At 40.5% G+C, this 23,683-nt stretch overlaps 1 protein-coding gene across 1 annotated transcript; it reads right to left on the reverse strand.

The window, feature by feature from the left end:
* Positions 1–9,479: 9,479 nt before the first annotated feature.
* On the reverse strand, positions 9,480–19,972 carry CSRP3 (cysteine and glycine rich protein 3). Its single transcript, XM_049781094.1, has 5 exons — positions 19,861–19,972; positions 15,491–15,659; positions 12,806–12,938; positions 10,944–11,037; positions 9,480–9,556 (listed from the first exon to the last, which is right to left on the reverse strand). The coding sequence occupies exons 1-5, from the start codon at positions 19,970–19,972 to the stop codon at positions 9,480–9,482; spliced, it is 585 nt and encodes a 194-aa protein (XP_049637051.1).
* Positions 19,973–23,683: the final 3,711 nt, after the last annotated feature.

Consider the following 23,683-nt stretch of genomic DNA (forward strand, 5'->3'; position numbering starts at 1 on the left):
TTTTATTGGCTGTTTCAAAAAAGTACTTTCAGTTTGTAATTTTGATAAATTATTTGTCTTTGTTTTATCTATAAATATGTAAAATATAATATATTTAAATAGTTGTATCTGTTTTGCTTTCGCAATAAAAATTTTTTATAGTTGAGCATTAGTTTCTGAAACATTACACTATCTGGCATTTTAAAATAAAAGGACTATATAGGAATGAATTGAGATCAATGTTAACACCAAAAATTAAATTTTATTCACTTTTCTATTTTTAGGCAATTAAACATTGGAAGTCTTAAAGACTAATTACTAATTTTATTTAGTACCTTCAAAATGTTAGGTTATTGTGTTGTTCTGGAAGGAAATGTAGTATCAGCTTTAGCACCTTATATGTTTATGTTTGACTTTAACTCCTCATATATTTGTAACTTTAACTTTTTATTTATATTGATGGATATGACTTTAACTCCTGATACATATATGTATATATACATAATATATGTATTACATATGTATATATTTTATATTATATATGTATAATATAAATGTATATATATATAGGCATGACACAAATGCATTTTGTATCCGGACCATAATAACCTGTTTTTAAACTGTTTTCTTTTCTTCTGCAGAACATTTGTAGACATGAAACCAACTAAAGAATTTTATTTTTTTCTCCATGGTTACTAAAATACTTAGGTGGATTCTATATAATATGTTTTATTCCAAAATACTTTGGATTTCAGGCTAGAGAGATAGCATGGAGGTAGGATATTTGCTTTGCATGCAGAAGGATGGTGGTTCGAATCCTGGCATCCCATATGGTCCCCTGAGCCTGACAGGAGTAACCCCTGAGCGCTGCCAGGTGTGACCCAAAAACCAAAAAACGAAATTACCAACAGTTTTTGACTGGTGGTCATTCCTTCTTCCTTATACACTTCACCTTGCTTCCAGGTGAATTACCTTCTGAGAGCTTAGTCTTTCCTTCTTTATCTTTTATGTTGAAATGCCCCAGGGCCCTGCTCTTGATCTTCTATTTATCTTAACTCACCTTTTCTTCCTTTATAATGTCACCCAATTGCATGATGACACATACCAGTATGTCATTGTGCTCCAGATTTTTAACTCCTCTTGAAATTCTCAAATTTCAGACTGTAAACTTGACAAATCCATTTTTTATCTAATAAACATCTTAGACTTGGTATGTCTGGAAACTTAAACTGAACTTCTGATCTGCACCTGCCCTTGAGTATGCAAGTAAAAATTAGACTTAAGGGATAGAATAAGCAATGCATGCAATAACTTTGAAAATAAAAGTTAGGGGCCCGAGAGATAGCATGGAGGTAAGGTGTTTACCTTGCATGCAGAAGGTCAGTGGTTCGAATCCGGGCATCCCATAAGGTACCCGGAGCCTGCCAGGAGTGATTTCTGAGCATAGGGCCAGGAGTATCCCCTGAGCACTGCCAATGTGATCAAAAAAAAAAATGTTAAATGTAAACAGCTTTGTTCTTTTGGTCCTTGATCTACCTTTGATCTTCCCTGTATCAGTTGATCAGAAATTCGGTTATTCAGAGCCAAAACTCAGAATCTTGCCTTGATAACTCCTTATCCCATGATACTGTAGATTCATTCCTTGAAAAATCCTTTTGACTCCTTTCAAATACCAGTCTGGAATTGAGTGTATCTGATTTTATTGCTGTTATAGTTCTGAGTTACTTTCATCACCCCCAGGCATGGATTACCAAAGAACCTTCATTTTTTTTTTCTTTATTTGGTTTTGGTGCCACACCTGGTAGTGTTCAGGGGCTATTGCTGCCTCTGCTCAGGAGTGATCCCTGGTAGAGCTAGGGAACCATAGGTAGTGCTGGAAATTTGAGCCAGGGTCACCCCCAGGCAAGATAAACTCTTTAATCTCTATACTATCTCTGGGCTCCTAGAGAACCTTCAGTTGGGTCTCCTTCCATTTTTCACTTTTCTACAAGCTACTGTAGTGAATCCTCTTTTCAATTTTATTTTATTTATTTTTGTTTGTTTGTCTTTGGGTCACACCCGGCGGTGCTCAGGGGTTACTCCTGGCTCTACATTCAGAAATCACTCCTGGCAGGCTTGAGGGACCATATGGGATGCCAGGATTCAAACCACCGTCCTTCTGCATGCAAGGCAAATGCTTTACCTCCAAGCTATCTCTCTGGCCCCTACTTTTCAAAATATTACAATCTCTTAAATAGAGTATCTTAATTCTATTTTCTCTCTTTAAAAAAACACACGGAACAGAGCGATAGCACAGCACTAGGGTGTTTGCCTTGCACGAGGCTGACCCAGAACAAACCGTGGTTAGATCTCAAGCATCCCAAATCCCCCCAAGCCAGGAGCCATTTCTGAGCGCATAGAAGGAGTAACCCCTGAGTCACTAAGTGTGGCCCCAAAACAATAAAATAAAAAACACAGAGTGCTTTTCTAACTCACTCTAAAGTATTAAAGATAAATATACAGATATTGATTATTAGAGTTAAATTTAATAATAGCCTAGGAAAGAAGTAAGGAAGATTTGAGAAGGACTGTCTGTGGCACAGGAAAGAACCAGAAGGCACAAATCTCTAATTGAATTGTTGGGAAATAGGATTTGTGGAAAAGGAGGTGAATGAGAGAGAAATAGTGACCTCTGAATAAGAGAGCAGAGATGCTATATTGAGAAAGAAAATAGTGTGAAGTTTTTGTTTGAGGCCTTTTGAGTTTGATGTACTTATTTGCAGGTTAACCAGTGGAAATGTCTAGAAAGAGGTCAGGGCACAGATGGAAGTCATCTGCACAGATAGATGGATTGTCACGGGAGAGATTTTAAAAAATTGTATGAGAACCAGAGTTGCTTTCCTGAAATGGAAGATCACTTCTTAAAAGAAGCCAAAGATGATAGCCAAAGCAAACAATAACAAAAGTATGAAGGAAGAGAAGGGAAGGAACTAGTCTTACAGAACCTGAGTTTGGGGAGGTAGGAAGAAGAAGCAGTTTGGGAGAGCTATAATATGGAATACACAGTGTTGTTGAATGCAGAGAAATTTTAAAAGAGGAATGAGAGTGGTTAGGAAATAGAGGAGAACAACTGAGAAATGACAGGAAGTAACTGGTAGGTTGGAGCAAAGAAGAAAGGCAGAGATACTGAGACAGAACTAAATGGAACTTGGTCTTTTTGTTCAACTCTGAAAGAAAGGGTGATAACTTGACCACAAGGTTTGGTTTTAGTTTTAAAAGCAAGGTAAATATTGCTTAACGAAACTATTCTATTCTATGGACTATTCTTGTCATAACTTTATTCCTCGTCCCTGTGTAGTCACACATGGAATCAAATAACAAATAACAGGCAAATCCTTTCACAAATAACAGGCAAAATTCTGATGAGAGTCCTCATGAGTTAAACTGACTAGACACACTGAAAAAGAAGTGGCATGTTTGGGAGGTAGCAAGCACATCCAGTCTTTCAAGGGCATGTTTTCAAGGGATCTAACATATCTCCCAGATCTTAGTGCTTTAACCTAACCAACATTGCATTTTTCACTCTTTAACACAGTGCTTATAGCTGTTAGCCAGTGATCTTCCAAATGGAGACCCTCCTTTCCGAATAGTGGCTCCATCATTTACTAGGTCCTCAGTGGCCACAGGGCCTTTTATATCCTTAAGCATTGAAGTCAACTTGGGACCCTATTGGGGTTTGGAGACCAGACTCTGGTCTGGCAACTCTCCTATCTGGCAATCAATGGAGAAACTGGATGATGTGATAGAACAGTCTGCCCAGGAATCAACAAGAAAGCATCAGACTGCTGAGCCACAATAAAGATTGCTTCCTAGATTTGGATTTTTCTTTTCTAGCATTTTTTGTTTTTGGCTCACATCCTGTAAGGCTCAGGGTTTTCTCTTTGATCTGTTCTCATGAATCACTCCTCAAGAACTTCAGGGGCCCTGTCAGGTGCCGGGATCAAATCTGGGTCAGCCTTATGAAAAGTAAGCAACCTGCACACTACTTTCTCTTCAACTCTGGATATTTCCTGTCTAAGTTCCTTTTTTGTTTGTTTTTGTTTTTTAATAAATTTATTTTTAATTGTGAGAACAAAGATGCAAAGAAAGAGGACAAGGTAAAGTTACAGTGGAAGGACAATCACCCATAAACAGAATTCTTAGAAGAAAACCCCTTGCTGATACCTTAATTTTGAACTTTCAGCCAAAGAACATTAAGAAAAGTAAAATAGAACCCATGTACAATTACTTTATCCCTCAAGTCCCCAGATTGTAGTACATTATAACATTTCTAAGCAGTACACAAAGCAATCTAAGGCCATAAAACTTCTGTAACTCCTTAAACTTTGAAGGCATAGAATTTTTTTTACATTTCCTTGCATATGCATATTAGTTTAATTTAACCTCAAAAGTTTAAGTGGGGTTTTTTTTTTTTGGATTAGAGTCAAAGGAGCACCGTAAAAAGCGTTGTTAGAGTTGCAGTTTTTGTTTGCATAGGCCCACCAAAATATGAGGGACATGGAAAGGAAAAGCCTTGGCCTAAATACAAGGAGACCCTACCCCGGAAGTTTCCTAGCAGAAGACCAACTCTAGTCTCCATGCAAACTGGTTTGTCCAATCCAAGTCATTGTCTGTACTGCCAATACACTTTTATTTTTCACACAGTCTCTGTTGTAGGTATCATGTTTCTGTATTAAAGATCCTGAAATCTGCATATCCTAAGTTGAAGTCAGGATGTGGGTCTTCTAGTTTCACCTCACAATAAAAGGGCAATGCAGAGAGCTCTGTCCTGTACGCAGGTCATTGTTGTCAAGTCTTCTTAGTGTTGAGGGAAGTCTCTTGAGCAGGTCAATGTCAGAGCAGCAGTAGGGTCTTCCCTGGTAGAGGATTGCTTCCAGATGATGTTATAAATGACCTTGGATGTTTCAGTTAGCTTCCCTGGTTCAGGGGTGAATGGAGAATGCTCATTCTTCTGAGGCCTGTGCCAGATCATTATGTCAATGTTCAGGGTGTAAGGACCCATTGCTCTACAAGATTTCTGTGTTCCTACCTCTATTAGATAAGAACTTATTTGTATGTATAGTATTTTCCCATTTTAATGTGCCTATGCAAACAAGGAACAATGTAACATGGCATTATAGGCCCATATGGGGGCTGCAAGAACAAGTCCAAAAATCCCCAGGATATGGTTAAACATAACCATTAAACTGAGGGACTTTTTCACCGAATATTCCTTATTAAACAGCTCACAGAGAGAAGAAAAGATAAAAGGTGGGGAAAATCTTCACTGTATAAGGGAATATTTAGTAAGAGTTATAGCTGTCAAAGAAAATAGACATAAAATATTCAAAAGCCATATGTGTCCATTTTAAGTCTTTTAAAATAGTTGGGGGTTGTTAAATCCAGTGCACCACTTTGGTGTGTGATTAGGACAGTGAAGTACTGAAGTTACAAAGGGTAAATGGGGTGTACTGATGGTTGGGGGTGATAGAGTTAAGGAGTGAAAATGAGCTTTACAGGGGTGTGCAAAAGGGCAGAATACCAGATAGACATTCTACATACACAAAACATAACTTAAGGATAAGATATACTATTAATATATACGGTGTACGGAGAGTTTTGAACATGTAGACTGGGAAGAAATTGTGCTAGAGCTATCCTCCAGATCAAGAAAGGATTCGGTAGAGCACCGGAAGCCAGGATCTACCCGCCCTCCTCCCTGTGTCCTCCCCCCTAGTGAAGAGCGGGGAAAGCTTGGGACCCCCTCCAGGAGGGACCACCCGACATCCACCTTGTCTGGCCGCCTGGGCTGCCACCCCAGGAAGGCCTGGAGGCCGGGGGGGGGGGGCAGGAGAGGGGACGCTGGGGGCCTACCAAGGCTCTCAGCACGCCCAAGCTAGGAAGAGAGCCTTCCACCTGGGGACTCCCCAGACCCCATACCGGCTAGAGCTAGCCCCCGGAAAAGAAAACCTGTCTAAGTTCTTTTTATGTGCCAGAATGTAATATCTTTGAAAGTTTTACAGAATTTACATTTATGCTAGACTGTCATGCAATTTACAAATGTTTGTTGAATGCCTGATATTTGTTGAGCACTTGAATACAAACATGTCACATCCTATTAAAGGAGGCAGATGGGGGGGGCGGAGAGATAGCATGGAGGTAAGGCATTTATTTGCCTTTCATGCAGAAGGTCAGTGGTTCGAATCCCAGCATCCCATATGGTCCCCTGAGCGTTCCAGGAGTGATTTCTGAGCATAGAGCCAGGAGTAACCCCTGAGCACTGCCAGGTGTAACCCAAAAACCAAAAAAAAAAAAAAAAAAAAGGCAGATGGGATTCAAGATTTCAGTTAACAAGACTAGTGCTATGTTAGTTATATACTGACTAGGAACAGAGATGGATCAATTCTATAAAGGTAGTTCAGGATAATTCTACTAAAATAATTCAGGGAAGATCTTGCAAAGGAGATGGCATTTGACTTGTGACTTGAGCTCACCAGACGCAGGAGGTAAAAGAGAATAAACAGGTGTGGGGAATCTTCCAGAAACTCTAAGCAAAAAACATCAGAGCAAAGGCATGGGGTGAGGGTTTGGCATATTTTGAAAGCTACTAATCTGTGTATGTAACTGGAGGCTATGTGGAAGATGTTGTCTAAAGCTAAGATCGTCTAAGTCCAATGGCAATTCATGAAAGTCTTTATATTGTGTTACTTCAGTTGTGTTCCCCTTAAATTCATATGTGAACTTAATTACAAGTTAAGTTTGTAATTTGTAAATTAAATTACAAATTATTGATAATTACAATTTATTAATAGTTGAGTTTAAGGCATATAATATTTCAACACCAATCCCATCTCCAGTGTCAACTCCCATCACCAGGATTCCCCTAATCTATCATCCTGAACCCTTAAATCCATATCCCCCACCCCTTGCCTGCCACCTTGGCAGGCACATTAAAGTTCAGTGGCTTCAGTTTGGATTTCATGCTTTCAGTGTTGTTGAGTCTGTACATTGGATGTATAGCCATACTACTCTCCCAAATCACCATTATTACCAAATCCCTGACCCCTGTTACCCACATTACTTCCCTTTCTCAGGAGATAACTTCTTTGTAGAGGTAAAAGAAAGTTCACTTGAATGATCCTAACTCCAATCTGATTGGTGTTCTTAAAAGAGTAGGAAACTATGACACATGCCCAGAGAGAAGCCAATATTAAGACACAGAAGGCAGTCATGATCAAACCAAGAGACCTCAACAAAATCAACTCTTGAAATTTTATTCTTGGACATTTGCCTCTAGAATTATGAAAATATAATTCTATCATTTAAGCTGCCTAGTCCATGGTACACTGTTATGAAAGCATTCAGCAACTAACACATATAGCAGTTGGAGTTAGAATCAAAGAAGGGTGTGTATTCTAGAACCATTTTGTTAGAATCAAGGAGCCTAAGCAGGTGAGACAGAAGGGTGAGAACAAGAGAAAGGCTGTTTGGAGTTTTCAGCTTTGTTCTCCTGGACAGAGAGATGGTGGGGCTGAGAAGTGTGAAACATAACAGAGAAGACCCTTTGTCCTGTAGTCTTTTCACGTGTGGGAGCACTGAAGTCTTTAGTGTAAGGGGCTTGCTTCCATTTTAGAGACAGTGAAGATTAAAGCAGATTTGGTTTACTTAATTCAGTGTATGCTGATACTATTTATGAATAATGTTGGCTCCAATATAATTTGGTAAAAGGTTTATAAGTTATAAATGCATTGCCTGGACCATAAAGATACTACAGAAGTTAAGGCACTTTCCTTGCATGTGGCTGCTGCAGACACTGGTTTGAATACCCAGCACCATACATGGGCCTCTGAGTATCAGGTTTGTCCTCTGGGCAACTCTGTATGTACCCTACCCCAAAATTCCATTGTCCCCTGCTTCCATCCTAGAGAACACAGAATGTACAATTTTGCCATTATCAGGTTGTTTTGGTGCAATCTGAGGATGATAAAGAAGCTGAATCCAGAGTCTCTGAAGAAATAAAGCATTTCTTTGGAGATTTTTGGAAACTGTTTCCAAACACTATTCCCTTTGGAAGAGAAATAGGACAAAACCTTTGTTAGATTTTTTTTTCTGTTGAAATAGTCTATTAATACCAACCAAACAGAATAAATAGATAGCTCTATTTACATTTTGAGCAGCCAAAAGATGATAAATAGTTAAGAAAGTCAACTAAGGATCCAATGCCAATTAGTATATAAACATCCCTGAAAGAAAGCTCCTTTAAAAAAAATCTTCAGAAAATCTCATAGTATAAAAAAATTAGTTCAGTGTTTTGTTATTTTTATCCACAGACTCATTTGCTTTCATTTGCTGCAAATAGTTCAGAATTGCACATTGGTGAGAGAAACGCTGGAGTTGTTAAAAAGCAGGGGCCTGAGAAAACATGCTGGACGCTGGAGTCAGCGAGAACCTGCTGAGGCAGCAGGAAAAGATGCCATTAATTGGCCACATTTCATTTGTGAGTCTGGCAATTTGACGGAGAAGTCTTAAAAAAATTGCTAAACTCTACAGAATTGTTTCAGAATAAAGAAAAATCACCCATTCTGTTGCTTATACCACAGAAGATAACTCCACATGTGTTGCCATTTCCAGGTTTTCATGAAACTGCCAAGGTTGGGCTAGGACAAAAGGGTGGATACTCAGCAGTTTTCTTTTGATGTGCTTTTTGGAACTGCTTTCATGGTTTGTCTTCTTCCTGATACACTTTTCTGATTGCCAAGATTTAGGAAGAAGCTTCAATTGACAGGTTCTAGAAGGTCCTGTTTCTTCCCCCAACTCATTCTTCATTTCACTCCTTCCCTAAGTATCATCAAAATTCATCTAATCGAGCCGGAGAGATAGCATGTAAGTAAAGCGTTTGCCTTGCATGCAGAAGGTTGGTGGTTCGAATCCCAGCATCCCATGTGGTCCCTTGAGCCTGCCAGGAGAAACCCCTGAGCGCTGCTGGGTTGTGACCCAAAAACCAAAAAAAAAAAATGTATCTCATCTTTACCACTACTTTTTTTGAGTGATCTTTGTTTTTTTCACTTTGAAGGCTACACTCAGTAATGCTCAAGACTTACTCCCGTCTCTGCATTTAGAAATCACTCCCAGAAGTGCTCAGAGGATCATGGGATGCTGGGGAACAAATCTGGGTCAGCTTTGTACAAAGCAAGTGCCTTACCCACTATATTACTCCACTGTATTTGTAAGAAAATATCCAGAGATAGACAAACTACAACCACAAACTTTTATTTATTGACTCTCCCATCCCAGAAATGTAAATAATCAAGAATTTGTTGCAGATTAGATTTTTAATCATTTTCTTCCAAAAGTCCTTTCTAACTTTGGGCCAAGACAGCATTTGCTTCTGAAGAGAAAAAGTGTCCAGAAAGAACTGCAACTATGTTTGGGGAAAGTTTTCCAACTGAGGCTGTTGAAAGAGCTGAAAAAGGATGGACTTTTCATTCTTTCTTTTCTCCTGGTTGTGTGAGGCCGCCAAACCCAATACCCGTAGGGCCAAAATTTTTGGCATAGCAAACTATGAACAAGAAGAGAAGAGAAAAAGGACAGGTTATCTTGATTCTCTCACCCAGAGAGGTTTCCTGTGGATAAATGTATTCACAAGTTCACTTCAAAATAGGTGAATCTTCATTTTCTTTTGATCTGCTACTGAAAATGGTTTACACATCTCTACACTTTGCCAAGTATGTTCACAGATATTTCCTCCTTTGAATCTGAATCATCTGGCCCTTGCCCTACCTCATCCTTTACTACCTCTGCCTAAGGTTTCCTCCCTACACTCAAGGATAGTTTCTGGAATAAACCATGATGCCTAGGCTTTGGAGGTACCTCAGTTCTCACAGCTCTCATCTCAATCTTCTCCTTCACACCCAGCTTCATTCTTAAAGACCTGGAGGAATTCTGCCTTGTGAGATGCCTTTTCTAATCAACACTTAATTTCTACCACTCATCTCTCTATGCATTATGGATGGCTCTCTACTCTCTCTCTTCACTGGAAATGCAATTTTTTGTCTACACGTTGGTCTCCCTCCTGGCAGCAACAACATGTTAGTGCTGAGTAGTCCCTACATCCTGGAGAAGGCAACCCTGCCAATCAGGGTGTTGGTTTCTATCTTGTCACATATTGGGAAAAGCTGAAGCAACTTTCAGGAACTATTGGGAAAGGCCTCCCTATAGTCCTCACCTCTCTTCCCTTTACCCCACTTTAGGGCACACATTTGGAGATTCTGAGATACTGCCAGTAACTTATAGAATGGGAAGACCCCACTGAAAAAACAGAATAGGCCCAGGAGAGGTTTTGTGTTGGAGAAGATGTTGCCTTGACCCTGTCATAAACCTTATTTTCTGTAGCTTGAGAAAGGGACTCAGACTCTGCTCTCTCTCCACAATACAAGGTGGGTTATAAAACAGTGAGGACCAGAGTTCTGAGATCCTGGGGGGAAAAAAATCATTAGTTCTGTCCTGGAAAACATGAAGGGATATGCAATATCAGAAACAGATGGAAGAAGGGAACAACAGAGAGAAAGAGGCCAAACTTGTCATCTTCCCTTAGGCTCCCTAATCTGTCACTCAAGTGAGTAGGGGTAGAATTGTACTGTCCTACCTGCAGGCTAAGACATTCAGGACCAGTCTCAGTACAAGTTCCTCCTCTTCTCAACTCTCCCCCAAGTATCCAGCTGCCAGAAATCCCTGTGCATCTGGAAGCCTCAGACTTCTCCCCACCATGCTCTGGGGGAGATGCATAGATATTTCTTTCCTTCAGGTAGATTTACTCCTTCTAAAGAACCTCACTCTTGCTCATGCTGAGCCATCAGGCCATGAACAAATGCCAGTCTCTAAGCATGGATGCCCCTTCTCTTCTCCACCCCAGGAAAATATCTGAAGAGAGACCCAGAACCACTCACCTTTGCAATAAAGTTCCCCATCTTTGTCGGTGACATTTGTGGACTCTAGACTCTTCCCACAGATGGCACAGCGGAAGCAGGTCTTGTGCCAAGGCTAAGAGCCAGAAAGAAGAGGAAGTTAGAAAGTTGCTGCTTTGGGCTACATTCATTCCCATGGAAAGTCCCTGTGACTAGAGCATGTGGAGAAAGGCCAGTGTCTTAAACATGCATAACACTAGTCAACCCCCAGAGTACTTTTTCTGGAGGTTTGGAGAAAATGAGATGCTGTGCACTCACTGAATAATTCTCAGTTCCTTTAAAAACAAGTATAAAGTTTTCCTTCAGTAGATACTACATAGAAATGGGTTTCCCTTTCTAAAGATCCAGAAATAAACTGGAGAGAGGAAATTGAATACAGGACTTAAAATCACATTTACACTCATAAAGTTAAAGAAGAGAAAAGTGAAGAGATAAGGCAACTATGTGGATAATTCAATCTTGTTTTGATTCTTCATTCTCTGATGGAAGAGACTCCATTACTTGATCATAGGTAAGATGACGTGTATATCTGCATGTCTATCAAGCCACAGCTAAGGGTTCTCATGGGTTTCCAAATAGGTGAAGGATGTCTCCAATGTCCTTTTCACACACACACCCTTCACTGCCTCATGTCCTATAAATAGGAGTTTTCTAATACTTTGAAACATTGGCTGCCTTTAAGTCTTAAATCAGAGTTTGTAGCACAAGCAGGTATTTTTTTTTCTTTTTGGAGACGCCATCTTTGACAGTGTATAAGAAAGGCCTTCTGGGAGCCTAGGGAGATAGCTGAGAGGTTAGGGGTTCACAATATGTCTTGCTGGGGTATGAGTTCATATTCTTTTTCTTTTTCTTTTTTTTTGTTTTTGTTTTTTTTTGTTTTTGTTTTTTCGGGCCACAACCGATTGACGCTCAGGGGTCACTCCTGGCTATGCGCTCAGAAATCGCTCCTGGCTTGGGGGGACCATATGGGACGCCGGGGGATCGAATCGCGGTCCATCTAACACATCAGCACCCTTGAGCATCACTGAGTATTGCCATGGAGTTCCCTAGCAGGGCCCTTGCAGGCTCTAAGGAGTCCCTAGACTGAAGCCATTGGCCTAGTTGATTCTGGGGTCTCTGGGTATTATTGCTTAGGAGATCCCTAACTTCCAATAGATAATTGCCTTTATTATACCTAAAGAAGTGATATCATTGATCACTTCTTTTTTGTTTGTTTGTTTGTTTTTGTTCATGGGCCACACCCGGCCTCACTCAGGGGTTCCTTCTGGCTCTGTGCTCAGATATTGCACCTGGCAGGCTTGGGTGGACTATATGGGATGTCAGGGATTGAACCCAGGTAGCAAGCAGGTATTTCTATCTCAGATATTCAGCAACTCTCCTAAGAGTTTTTTTGGGTAGTGAATTTAGCTATATCTGGTGGTTATTCAGGACTTGCTATATCCACCAGTAGTGATGCCAGTTGGAAGTTGAGTCAAGTAGTGATGATGTGGTCCCAGAGCTCACTCATCTCTGGAAGGACTGTGGACACGGAGGATAGAAGATTCGTATACCTTTTTGCTCTTCCAGAGCTTCAAGCTCAGTGACTTTTACCTTCTGAGTTAACTGCCATGTGCATTGGATTGAATCGCATCAGTTCTGCTTTCTAAGGGTAACTTGAGAATAGCAGGTTTGGATCACGACTTGGCATAGTGGAAGAATATGAATAGTGCCTCAAGTAGCTCCTAGAGGCTAAGGAGATTGAAGGGCTTGCCCTGTACCCACCCAAATTTTCTTCCTTCTGGCCTTCCTCCCACCTGCTTCTGTGGAACACAAGCAGATCTTTTGGCTGGGATAAAACTCCTTACCTTGCCACCACCCATCACCTTCTCAGCAGCATAGACTGATTTTCCACATCTAGGGCACTTCTCTGATTCTCCAAATTTAGCAGTGAACTTTGAAGGATTGCTGCTGGTGGCTGAGCGTGCCACCTTTGGTGACCTGGTGGTAAAACACAGACAAATGTCCCCTGTTACCCTTCCATGGCAGCATCTATATGACCTAAGTGAATTGACTGCTCTTTGTATGGGACACCTCTCTGTAAAGTGGAAATAAACCTGGAGGCTTCCTCACAGGGTTTTTAAAAGACTAAAATGAGGCAGAATGAGCAAAGCACACAGACTACCTCTGCCTACATGTACAATGGACTGATACATCTCTGACAACTATCACTGGCAAAAAAAAAAAAAAAAAAAAAAAAAAAACCTCTTTCCTTTCTGTTTTGAAATACACAATAGATTTCCATATATTTTAGTTTGTGCTATTATCATTGCAATGTATTGATTGCTGTGGAGTTGAGGCTTCACCCATTTGTGATTGGAGGTCACAATCCATACAAACCAGTGCTCAGGGATCATGTGATGCCAGTTAATAAACTGGGACTCCCCACGGTACTCAGCCTGTTGGACTGTCTCTCCATCCCTTTGCTACGGACTTCATTACATTTTCTCTGAACTATCATGATGGCCACTGATTGCCTTTATTGAGAATCTGAAGGAATAAACTAAGGATGGGCTCTTGACAAACCTAAACAAATTGCAGTCTGAGTAGATGATGAGTTTTTATTATAATTCAATCCTGCAGCCAAAGGTCTCGTTGCTATGAGAATAACATTCATAATAAAGAGATACTGTTTTTATATGTTTGGGGGTGTTCTTTGTACAATACCTCAGAGATTCTGCAGGTTCCATACCAGATGGCTGCAATTAAGAGAATATTGCTAGAAAGCGTGTCATGTGAGTTTTTCAGTTTCCCAATGCATATAAAAGTTCTATTTACACTCTACCATAGTCTATTTTAAGTGTGCAAGAAACGACGGGTCTTAAAAAACAATTTATGTACTTTAATTAAAATGATTTTATAGCTAAAACACACTAACCATCTTTGAAGCTTTCAGCAAGTCATAATCTTTTTGCTGGTGGGGGAACTTATGAAAAAGGCAATATCTGTGAAGCACATAAGCCTGACCTGATTCAAGCCTGGGCTGCCTGACGTTGGCCTCTCCCTACCCTTGTCAAGAAGACTGAACGCTCTGGAGGAAAATATGTGTTTGAGGGTCACTGCCTCAGTCAGGCAGCTCATCACTGGCTGCACCAGTTTCCTCTCCATACACTCTTTCCCCTTTGTGCCTCACAAGAAAGCCTAAACAGAAGAGTGAGCTTTGGATAATGCAAAGCAGATAATACAATTAGTATTAGCTTTTTAACTTTTTCCCTAAGAGTCTTCATGGGCTGGAGAGATAGTAGAGATATTAAGGTCCTTGCACATAGTCAACTTTGGTTTAATCCTGGCATCAACACATAGGATCCTTTAAGAACCACCAAGCTGGGGCCCGGAGAGATAGCACAGCGGTGTTTGCCTTGCAAGCAGCCGATCCAGGACCAAAGGTGGTTGGTTCAAATCCCGGTGTCCCATATGGTCCCCCGTGCCTGCCAGGAGCTATTTCTGAGCAGATAGCCAGGAGTAACCCCTGAGCAACACCAGGTGTGGCCCAAAAAAACAAAACAAAAAAAAACAAAACAAAAAAAAAAAACACCACAAAAACAAGAAACACCAAGATGACCTCTAAGCACACAGTCAGGGATAAGCGTTGAGTACCACTGAGTGTATCCCCAACTCCAAAATAAATAAAATGTGCCTCTGAATGTGATTAAATAATGAGTAAAATTCAAACAATTGACCACAACAGCCTCCTCTTTACCAGGCTCTACCAGGAACCACTCTCCCTAGAAGATTCTTCAGATGGACTAACTGCCAACTGGGAGTCTTCCATGGACACAATTCCTTTCTGCCCCATCCCACTGTGGATCTGTGCCCAGATACCATTGGTCTAGGCTGGAGTCCAGTGCTATCCATCTTTGCTCAATTCTGGACTGGAGATCAGCTTGATCATCAAGAAAGAGGCAGCATCTAATGGATGAGGAAGCAAAGCATGCTCTCCCAGCTTCCCTGCAGTGGTTTTGAGGAACTCTCAGCACAATTGGTGACAGGCAGCCAGAGAAAAGCATTCAACAGTAACGATTGCTTGTCTACTCTGATGGCACAACCCATCCCCAAAGACCAACTCTGCAGTCACATGGACATTAGTCACTTTACGGCTCACCGGAAGAAATCTTTAATGACAAACCTACAGAGAGCGGTCATTGCTTCTCTGCCATATTTATGTGATTTACACAGGAACGCTCCAAGGGATGCAAAGAGGCTCCACACGGTTTTGCAAAGGTCAAACAATAGAACGTCTGTACATTGGAAGTTTCCTTTTGACATACAAACCAGGAGCCTCTGTGTAAAAAGTAATTGCCTTTTAGAAAGGCAGATCATTTAGAGAGTCTTGGAAGAAATGACACGTTTTTAAAGCTTGGTTTTTCTATTGTTGGGCAAGTCAACAATAGGGTCCATTCTCCCTCCTCCAGAAACTTGTTGCTATGGGAATGGACGGAACCATCCTGAGAACTTAGTCCTCTGGGGCTGGGTGAGGTAGGGTGGTAACTCACTCTTGAAACTGGAGGCCCAGGTGCTCGCCTGTGTCCGTGCTGAGGCAGCCAGCACCTTGTCCGAATCCGATGCCCTTGGGACCATACTTGCGCCCATAGCACACCTTACAGTAGATCTCTGACTCATGTGCGGCCACTGTGGTGCTGTCAAGAGCCTTCCTGCAGGCCACTGTGGAAGAAAGGGAGTGAGGCTGAGTAGGCTGAGATTTCTCTCACATCTCTCAACCTCTAGTGCTGCTCCAGCTAAAGGACCCATCAAAGGTACCCTCCCACTAAGAACATAACCAGAACATCTGTCTGTAATTATAGATTCGCCAAAAGTCCTAATTTCATAGAGTAGGACAAGGGAGAAACTGAATCCACTGGAACTCAGCTTGAAAGAGATAGAAACTGCCATGAAGGCAGGAATGTGGTTTTGGACTGGCTAAGAACAGTTCCCAATCAAAACAATCTACAATCCAGAATTCCCAGCTCACATGACTTTGGGGAAATAGAGGATAAGGCAAGAGAGAAGTTAATATTTTTCTTAACCACATCAGAACCAAAATTATAGTGTCTCTTATCTTGGTCTGTGCAGAGCACAAGTTGCTGGTCACTGAAACTAATTCTCATCTAGTTCTTGAAATAGAGGAGATGCTATGAGACCTTTAGGCTTCTATTGGTTTTTATTTTAGCTGACAGAAAACTGTCCCTCATAATGCATTTCAGGCAAGCCTCATTTTCCCTAAGTGTAAATATATGTTTTAAATTATGATTTTTCTTTTTACCAACTTGAAAAAAATTTAACTTTTAAGGTGATAAGCAAGAGTGTGGTATACCTTCAGGGGCATGATATTTAATTTAAACTAGAAATGAATACCATTTTGAGTTTGAGATGCTGCTTTTTCCTCATATGGCACAAATCTAGGAAACACTTTTAGCCAGCCTTTCTTTGCTTTTCCCTCATCCACAGTCACCAGGGGAGATTATGGCCAGCCATTTAGCAAGTCCATCACACACTCACCTTGTTTGTGAGGCAGCTTTGTTTGTTTCTAAACATTCTGGACATTCAAGCTCAGCCAGAAGTACCTATAAATTAGGGCTTCTCTCAAAGATGTGTAGAGTTTTTATAACTTAAGAGTTGATTTCATTGTTTTGTGACAATGATACTTAAAGGTTGTTCGTTTCGTGGTGGTCAGGAAGGAGTAATAAAAAAATATTACAATTATTTGCCTCTCTTTTTAAACCAGTTTCATCAAATGCCTCTATAAGCAATTCTACATTGGAAGATCTTTTTTTTTTCTTCAAGCTAATAAGATATCCTCAACTAGTATTTTGTTGTTAGGAAATAAATCAATTAAATAGGGAAGTGGGAGAGACAAGATAAGGCTGTTGCTGAGGAAATGGTGGCTGGGTTATTTGAGGTGCAGCAGACAGACGGCATATGGGAACTCATTAAAATTGGAGCTCAGTGTTGTGCATATTAAAACTATTTTAATCCATTTTAAAAGAAAATGAAATACTGGAGAGATAACACAGAGGATAGGGTGCTTGCCCTGGATATGACTGAACCAAGTTTCATCCCTGGTACCACATATGGTACCCTGAGCACTGCCAGGAATGATACCTGAACACAGCATCAGAAGTAAGCTCTGAGTTCAGATGTGACACAAAGCCCCTCAAAAAATTAGTACAAATGTGTATTTATTAATGTGTTAATTTATTAATGATTATATATTCGAATAATTTGGGGCTAAGTAAAATTATTGTTGCATACCTTTAAGGTAACTAAAATTATTACATTTGCCAATGTGGCTTGTACTGTATTTATTTTTGTTTATTTTGGGGAGAATCCATGCCCAGCTGTGCTCAGGGACCTCTCCAACAGGCTCAAGGGATCATATACAGTGCCTGGGACAATAAAGCCCAGGTTGGCTATGTACATGGCAAGCATTCTGTTCATTGTACTATCACTTCCCTGCATTGTAGTTCTTTTGGACAATATTGGTAGAAAGAATTAAGACTTAGCATGCTTAATTGAGTAAATTAAGACCTCGGAGATTATTCAAAGAGTTGCAATGCATGTTTTGTTTGGTAGTCCTGGATTCCAGCTCTGGCACTTTATGGTACCCTGAACACTGCCAACTGTGAGTCCCCAGAATTTTGTCAAGAGTAAACCCCAATATCACAAGTTTTGGCCCACTCCCAGTATCCCCTTTCACCAAAATAAAAGATATTTCATCCATCCTGGTTTCAGCTAAATTGAGAGATGACTGGCCCTGAGCCAAGGTAAGATATCTCTGCTCTTCTGTACACATTTTCACCAACTACAAAGTAGCATCTAGCAAGAAAGTGGTAATAGTAAAAACAGACATGCTTCTAGATAGACAAAGTCTTATATATACCACTATAGAATTTATATTGTTTATGTTCCCCCACTTTTGAATAAAAATATATCAAAGTATTAAAAGGGTGATAGCACCAAATGTTCAATCCCTTTTCCCACTGAACAGGATTCATAGAACAAAGAAATTGTCTTGCTCCAAGGAAAGATGAGACTTCATCTGTCAGGAAAAGCTTCCCTCCCATGTTCTGAGCCATTGAGAAATCAAAGTCAGACTAAAGAGTTTCAAAAACTATAAGGCTGAATTTTCCTCTCAAATACTACACCTTTCTGGGGCCAGAGCAATAGCACAACAGTAGGGTGTTTGTCTTGCACTCTGCCGACCTGGGATGGACCCCAGTTCAAATCCTTATACCCCATGATCCCCTGAGCCTGCAAGGAGCAATTTCTGAGCATAGAGCCAAGAATAACCCCTGAGCACCACCGGTGTGGCCTAAACAAATAAACAAACAAAAAAACCCAACACATTTATTCTTGTAACACCTTTGAAATTGGCATAACCATTTCTACTATATAGATGGGAAGTGTGTGGAGTAGGGGGTTGGTGGGAAAATGACTTCCCTAAGGTCAGATAGTAGAGGAAGAATCCACATTCAAACCCTACTTATTTGCACTCCAGTTCCAATGTTCTTTCCTATATTTCATTTCATTCCTTTTAAATGATTTTTTTGGACAAAAGCCAGAGGATATAGAATAAATTCCCTTGGGCAATGCTGGATAATTGTAATAGTAAGTATGAATCTGATGATTGTGTATAATGACTTAAAATAACTGTTTATCATTAAAGTCCAAACCATCATTAACTATACCAACCCAATCAACATTTCTCCCTGTTTGGGGGAGATAATTATGCTTGCTGTGGAAGGTAAAAGCAAATGAAAACTCCTGCAGCAAAAGACATTACTAATTCTGGCAGCTAAGGATGGGGTTGGGGAAAGGGGATCCCTTGCCCTAATGACTCAAACCTTCAAAATGCTGTGTAAAACTGTTTGAGGCAGTGTGATATTTTGCTGCCCTTGGATTAAACAGAATTACAATAGTGGGGGTGGGGGGCAATTCTGGATTGGAAGTATCAAAAGCCCAGTGAAGTTGGACTAGCTTTTAAAGCAGAACTACTTGAAGAGAGCAAAGAAAGAAAGTAGTTTAAAATGATTCCTCCCAGATCAGGACTAGCTCCTAGAAAATGTGAAACTTTCAAAGGATTCTGCAGTTTTCCAGTGACTGGGCTTGGCTTGTACCAGCACAGGCTCTGCTACAAATGCTGGTAACCTGAGCATCAAGATGAGAAATGCTTTAATCTGAGTCATATGCATCAGACAAAGACAGATCCCCAGGAATACCAGAAGCTGATTTTGACTGATTTATACTGATTTTTGAATCAGCATAGCAGGAGATAATCAAGATTCTCTTTGTTTCCCACAGTGGACCCCTGCCTAACACAAATTGTGGATGAGGAAAGACCAATCACAGTGGCTTTAGTGACAACTGGTTAATGCTAATAATGAGTGACAGAAATAGAATGCCTGTCTTGAAGACAGGCAGAGGATGGGGAGGAGGAAGATAGGCAGCATTGGTGGCGGGAAGGTTTCACTGGTGAAGGGGGAGTGTACATTTTATGAATGTAACTCAACTACAAATATGGTGCTTAATGGCTTCAAACTAGCAATAGCATCCTTCCTTGGCCAAGCTATATTTTGTACATTTCACCATTGGGTCGAGGTTTTCACCACCAAAAGCAGGAACAAGCCAGCTTGTTCTGCCTTCGAGTACCAAAGAAATGGCCTCTTATTTGGGCATGCGATTGGAAAAAGGGAGTACTTAGGAGAGCATTTTCCCTTCTTTGGATGGAACCCTAGTTATATTCTGTGGCTACTCCCCTGGTGGTACTTTGAAAAGTACTGATTGATGGTATTTATAGATAACTGTAGACTGGGATAAATGTGTCCTCTTGATGCTAAGGGCTGCTTGGGGAGTTCACCCTACTCACTGCAGAGGAAGCAGGTCTTGTGGAAACTCCTTCCATTGCACTGGATTTCTTCTGCATGATATACTGTCTTTTCACAGGCTCCACATTTAGCTCCTCCACCCCAGTTCGGCATTTTGAAGACTCTCTGAGCAAAGTCAAATCTAACAAAAAAAAAAAAAAAAAAAAGAATAAAGCCAATGTCCTAAAGTTAGAGAATCTCAAGAGCAAGTTACTCCTAATAAAAGTGCTCTAAAGATCAGTCCCACATTTGTTCATCTACGTAGTCATTCAATAAGAAACTACTGTACTTAAGTCAGTCATGGAATAATCTCAGACTTGGTTCAGAGCAAATTGCTTTACCACTTAAGACTCGACTTTCTCTTCTGTGAAATGTAATAGTACCTACTCCTATATACTTCTTAGAAGAAATGAATGAGTTAATTTTGTATATGTAAAGGGACACACAAATATCAAGTATTACCTATCTGGCATTTTAAAAATGATTCTACCCAAATTGCCTATAACCTATGAAATGCTAATATCTTCGTATCTAACTCCATGTTTCTCTCCTTCATTGTTGTTCTGGCTCATGCGGATTTGGTTTTGGCAGATGTGGAAACCAGAAAGAAACTCTGCATTTCTAACAGATTCCAGGCTGTGCAGATGCTGCCAGTAGTAGGCCACCTTTCGGCAGCAAAACCTTAACTAATCTTGCTTATAATATATAAATATGTATATAAAAATCTCCCATTCTATGCATTCTTTATACATTTTTATTGGGGGGGGGCTATTCCTGGCTCTATGCTGAGGAGTGACCCCCAGCAGTGTTCAGGGGCCCATAGGTAATTTCTTTTTAAGAAGTATAGCCCAGGCAAACAGCCAAATTGGCACTAGACCAGATCTGTGTTCTGAAAACCTCCATCCCTTCTGCTTTCAGGGCTTCTCACATTGTGCTGTGTATATAAACGACTTAGCTTCTCTTTATTTCTGTTGGTTTTTTGTTCTGTATTGGGACCACACCCAGCAATGCTCAGGGTTTTCTCCTGGCTCTGCTCTCAGGGGTTCATTCCTGGCCAGTTTGGGGAGCTATTTCGGGAGTACTGGATCAAACCTGGGTCAGCTGTGTGCAAGCCTTTTAAAAAATGCCTTACCTGCTGTACTATTCTGCTTAGTTTCTCTTTACATCCACTTTCTCACCTGTACTATGAAGAGGTCAATCTTGTTTACCTAATATTACTTTTGTGATTCTATAAGGCAGGTGATAATGTTGTATATTCTTCCTTTAAATTTCTAGCATATTCTATGATAAGAGCCTGCCACAACTTCCAGCCATTATTAGGGGTTTATATTTAGAAAATAAGAGTCAAGAAGGGACATTTTTTCCTGTGCCTCTGTGTCTGAAACCAGTTTTCAATTCTGAGAGCAGAACTAAAATTCAGACTCAGTGAAATTTTTAAAATCCCACTAGTCCTAAGATGACTAGATTTTTTTCCTAGGGATCTTTTAGTTTCTAAGAAGCATGATAAATCTGGGCCCGGAGAGATAGCACATCGGCGTTTGCCTTGCAAGCAGCCGATCCAGGACCAAAGGTGGTTGGTTCGAATCCCGGTGCCCCATATGGTCCCCCGTGCCTGCCAGGAGCTATTTCTGAGCAGATAGCCAGGAGTAACCCCTGAGCACCGCCGGGTGTGGCTCAAAAACCAAAAAAAAAAAAAAAAAAAAAGCATGATAAATCATCTTTCATTGACACCAAGCACTGTCAGACCTATCAAACCATTCTAAGTGGCTGCTTCTGACCTTCTGGGCAGCTAGTCACCCTCTTTTAATAGTTGGTGACTAAATAGTAAATCCTCCAGAATCAACTGGTCCAGATTTGTCTCTCAGCCTTACAACAAAGACAATTTTTGCTAAGAAACAGAAGGTAAATAGCCAACAGTTCACTGAACCTGATACTAAGACTAAAGGAAATATCATGCCCTAATTGTCTCTCAAAGAGCTTTCCCATATGTATAGTTTTCAGTTAGCCACAAACATCCTAGCCTCCCTCTCCCAGAAGCAGGTTCTTCTTTTTATTCAGTAGTTTTATAAAGTAACTTTAAAAAAGAAAACACTAAACAAAAGGGAGCAAGATTATATTCAAAATGCTACACATCCAGTTCAAGGTTAGTAAATGAGAAGAATGATGCACTTTGAATGGAAAAGCTTGGAATTGAGCCTCAATTCATTCACTCCTTTATTCTCTTATGATATATGAACATCTATCATGTGTCAAGCATTGCACTAAGTCTTCATGATGGATCACAGGAAAACAGCTCAGAAAAATGAGTAATTCTTTTCTTAACAGTGAAAAACTGGGGCTGGGCAGTGGCGCTAAAGGTAGGGTGCCTGCCTTGCCTGCGCTAGCCTCGGACGGACCTCGGTTCGATCCCCCGGTGTCCTATATGGTCCCCCAAGCCAGGAGCAACTTCTGAGCACATAGCCAGGAGTAACCCCTGAGCGTTACCGGGTGTGGCCCAAAAACCAAACAACAACAACAACAACAACAAAAAAAACAGTGAGAAACTGATCCAAATAAGATATATGGGAACCCAACCCAAGAAGTGCTGTGCAAACTGAAAAACGAGAAATGGCAACCCATATTTGTATTTGAGATTAAGCAGTGAAATGTTCTTTGTTTCTTTTTATAAAATAATTATTCTAAACATATCATCTTTATAACTTTTTATATTTGCTGGGTGTGGTCTAAAATTTGTGTAGAATGTTCTCCATACTTGTATATGTAAAAAAAATTAAATAAATATAAAAGACAAATGAATAGGCACGCATTGGTTGCAGCTTTTTTTGTTTTGTTTGTTTTGGGGCCACACCCAGTGATGCTCAGGAGTTACTCCTGGCTATGTGCTCCTGGCTTTCGGAACCATATGGGATGCCAGAGGATGGAACCATGGTCCATCCAAGGCTAGTCCAGCCCCACAACTATTTCTTTTCATCTTGCATGTGTGAGTGTGCATTGTGGGGCAAGGACAATCCAGTTCTCAGGCATGTAAAGCATGTGATTTACAACTGAACCTCATCCCCAATTGCTATTTTTTTTAATTGAGAAGAACAAAGGTATTTTAAAGGTATAATATCAATGTCTATTAGAAAATTTAAGAAACAGTCTATTAAACTTTTAAGATTGTCTTAAAACTCTTAGTCTTTGGGGTCATGGGGATAGGATGTTGTGTCATGCCCATCTGTGTTCGAGGCATTTTTCTATCTCTGTGCTTAGGAATCAGTCTTAAACATGCCTGGGGGATTCTATGTGTTGCTGGGGATTAAACCAGGGTCAATGTCATGCCAGGCAAGCAAACTTCTGAGTTGAATTTAAATCTGGACTATAAAGAATGATTTTGTCTCAGTGTCAGGGTTGATACAGATCAAACACTCAATACACAAAAGACATCTCATTCAATTGGACTTTGAAGGGTAAGAGCCAAACTTCCCACAGAGGAAAGGAAAAAGCACTCATACTCTCCACCTCCATCCACTTGATAGCAAAACTACAGTGCCACCCCCAAAGAGGTATACATAAAGTCACAAACACATCTTTATCCCCTAAAAAGGCCAAATGGTTCATTTCTAAATCTATTTGGGGCCAGAGAGATAGCACAGCAGTAGGGTGTTTGCCTTGCACACAGCCAACTCAAGACAGACTTGGGTTCAATTCCTAGTGTCCCATATGGTCCCTCGAGCCTGCCAGGAGCAATTTCTGAATGCAGCACCAGGAGCAACCTCCTGATCATCACTGGGTGTGGCCCCAAAACCGAAATAATTAATTAACTAATTAAAATAAATAAAATGG

Source organism: Suncus etruscus, chromosome 9, assembly GCF_024139225.1.
Source record: "Suncus etruscus isolate mSunEtr1 chromosome 9, mSunEtr1.pri.cur, whole genome shotgun sequence".
Lineage (NCBI taxonomy): Eukaryota > Metazoa > Chordata > Mammalia > Eulipotyphla > Soricidae > Suncus > Suncus etruscus.

Excerpts from the sequence above, each read along its gene's own strand:
- CSRP3 (XM_049781094.1), bottom strand. The coding sequence starts at position 19,972 with ATGCCGAACTGGGGTGGAGGAGCTAAATGTGGAGCCTGTGAAAAGACA. Across the intron at positions 15,660-19,860 it reads CAAGACCTGCTTCCTCTGCA|TGGCCTGCAGGAAGGCTCTT; the intron begins GTGAGTAGGGTG and ends TTTCTTCCACAG. Across the intron at positions 11,038-12,805 it reads AGGTGATGGGTGGTGGCAAG|CCTTGGCACAAGACCTGCTT; the intron begins GTAAGGAGTTTT and ends TCTGGCTCTTAG.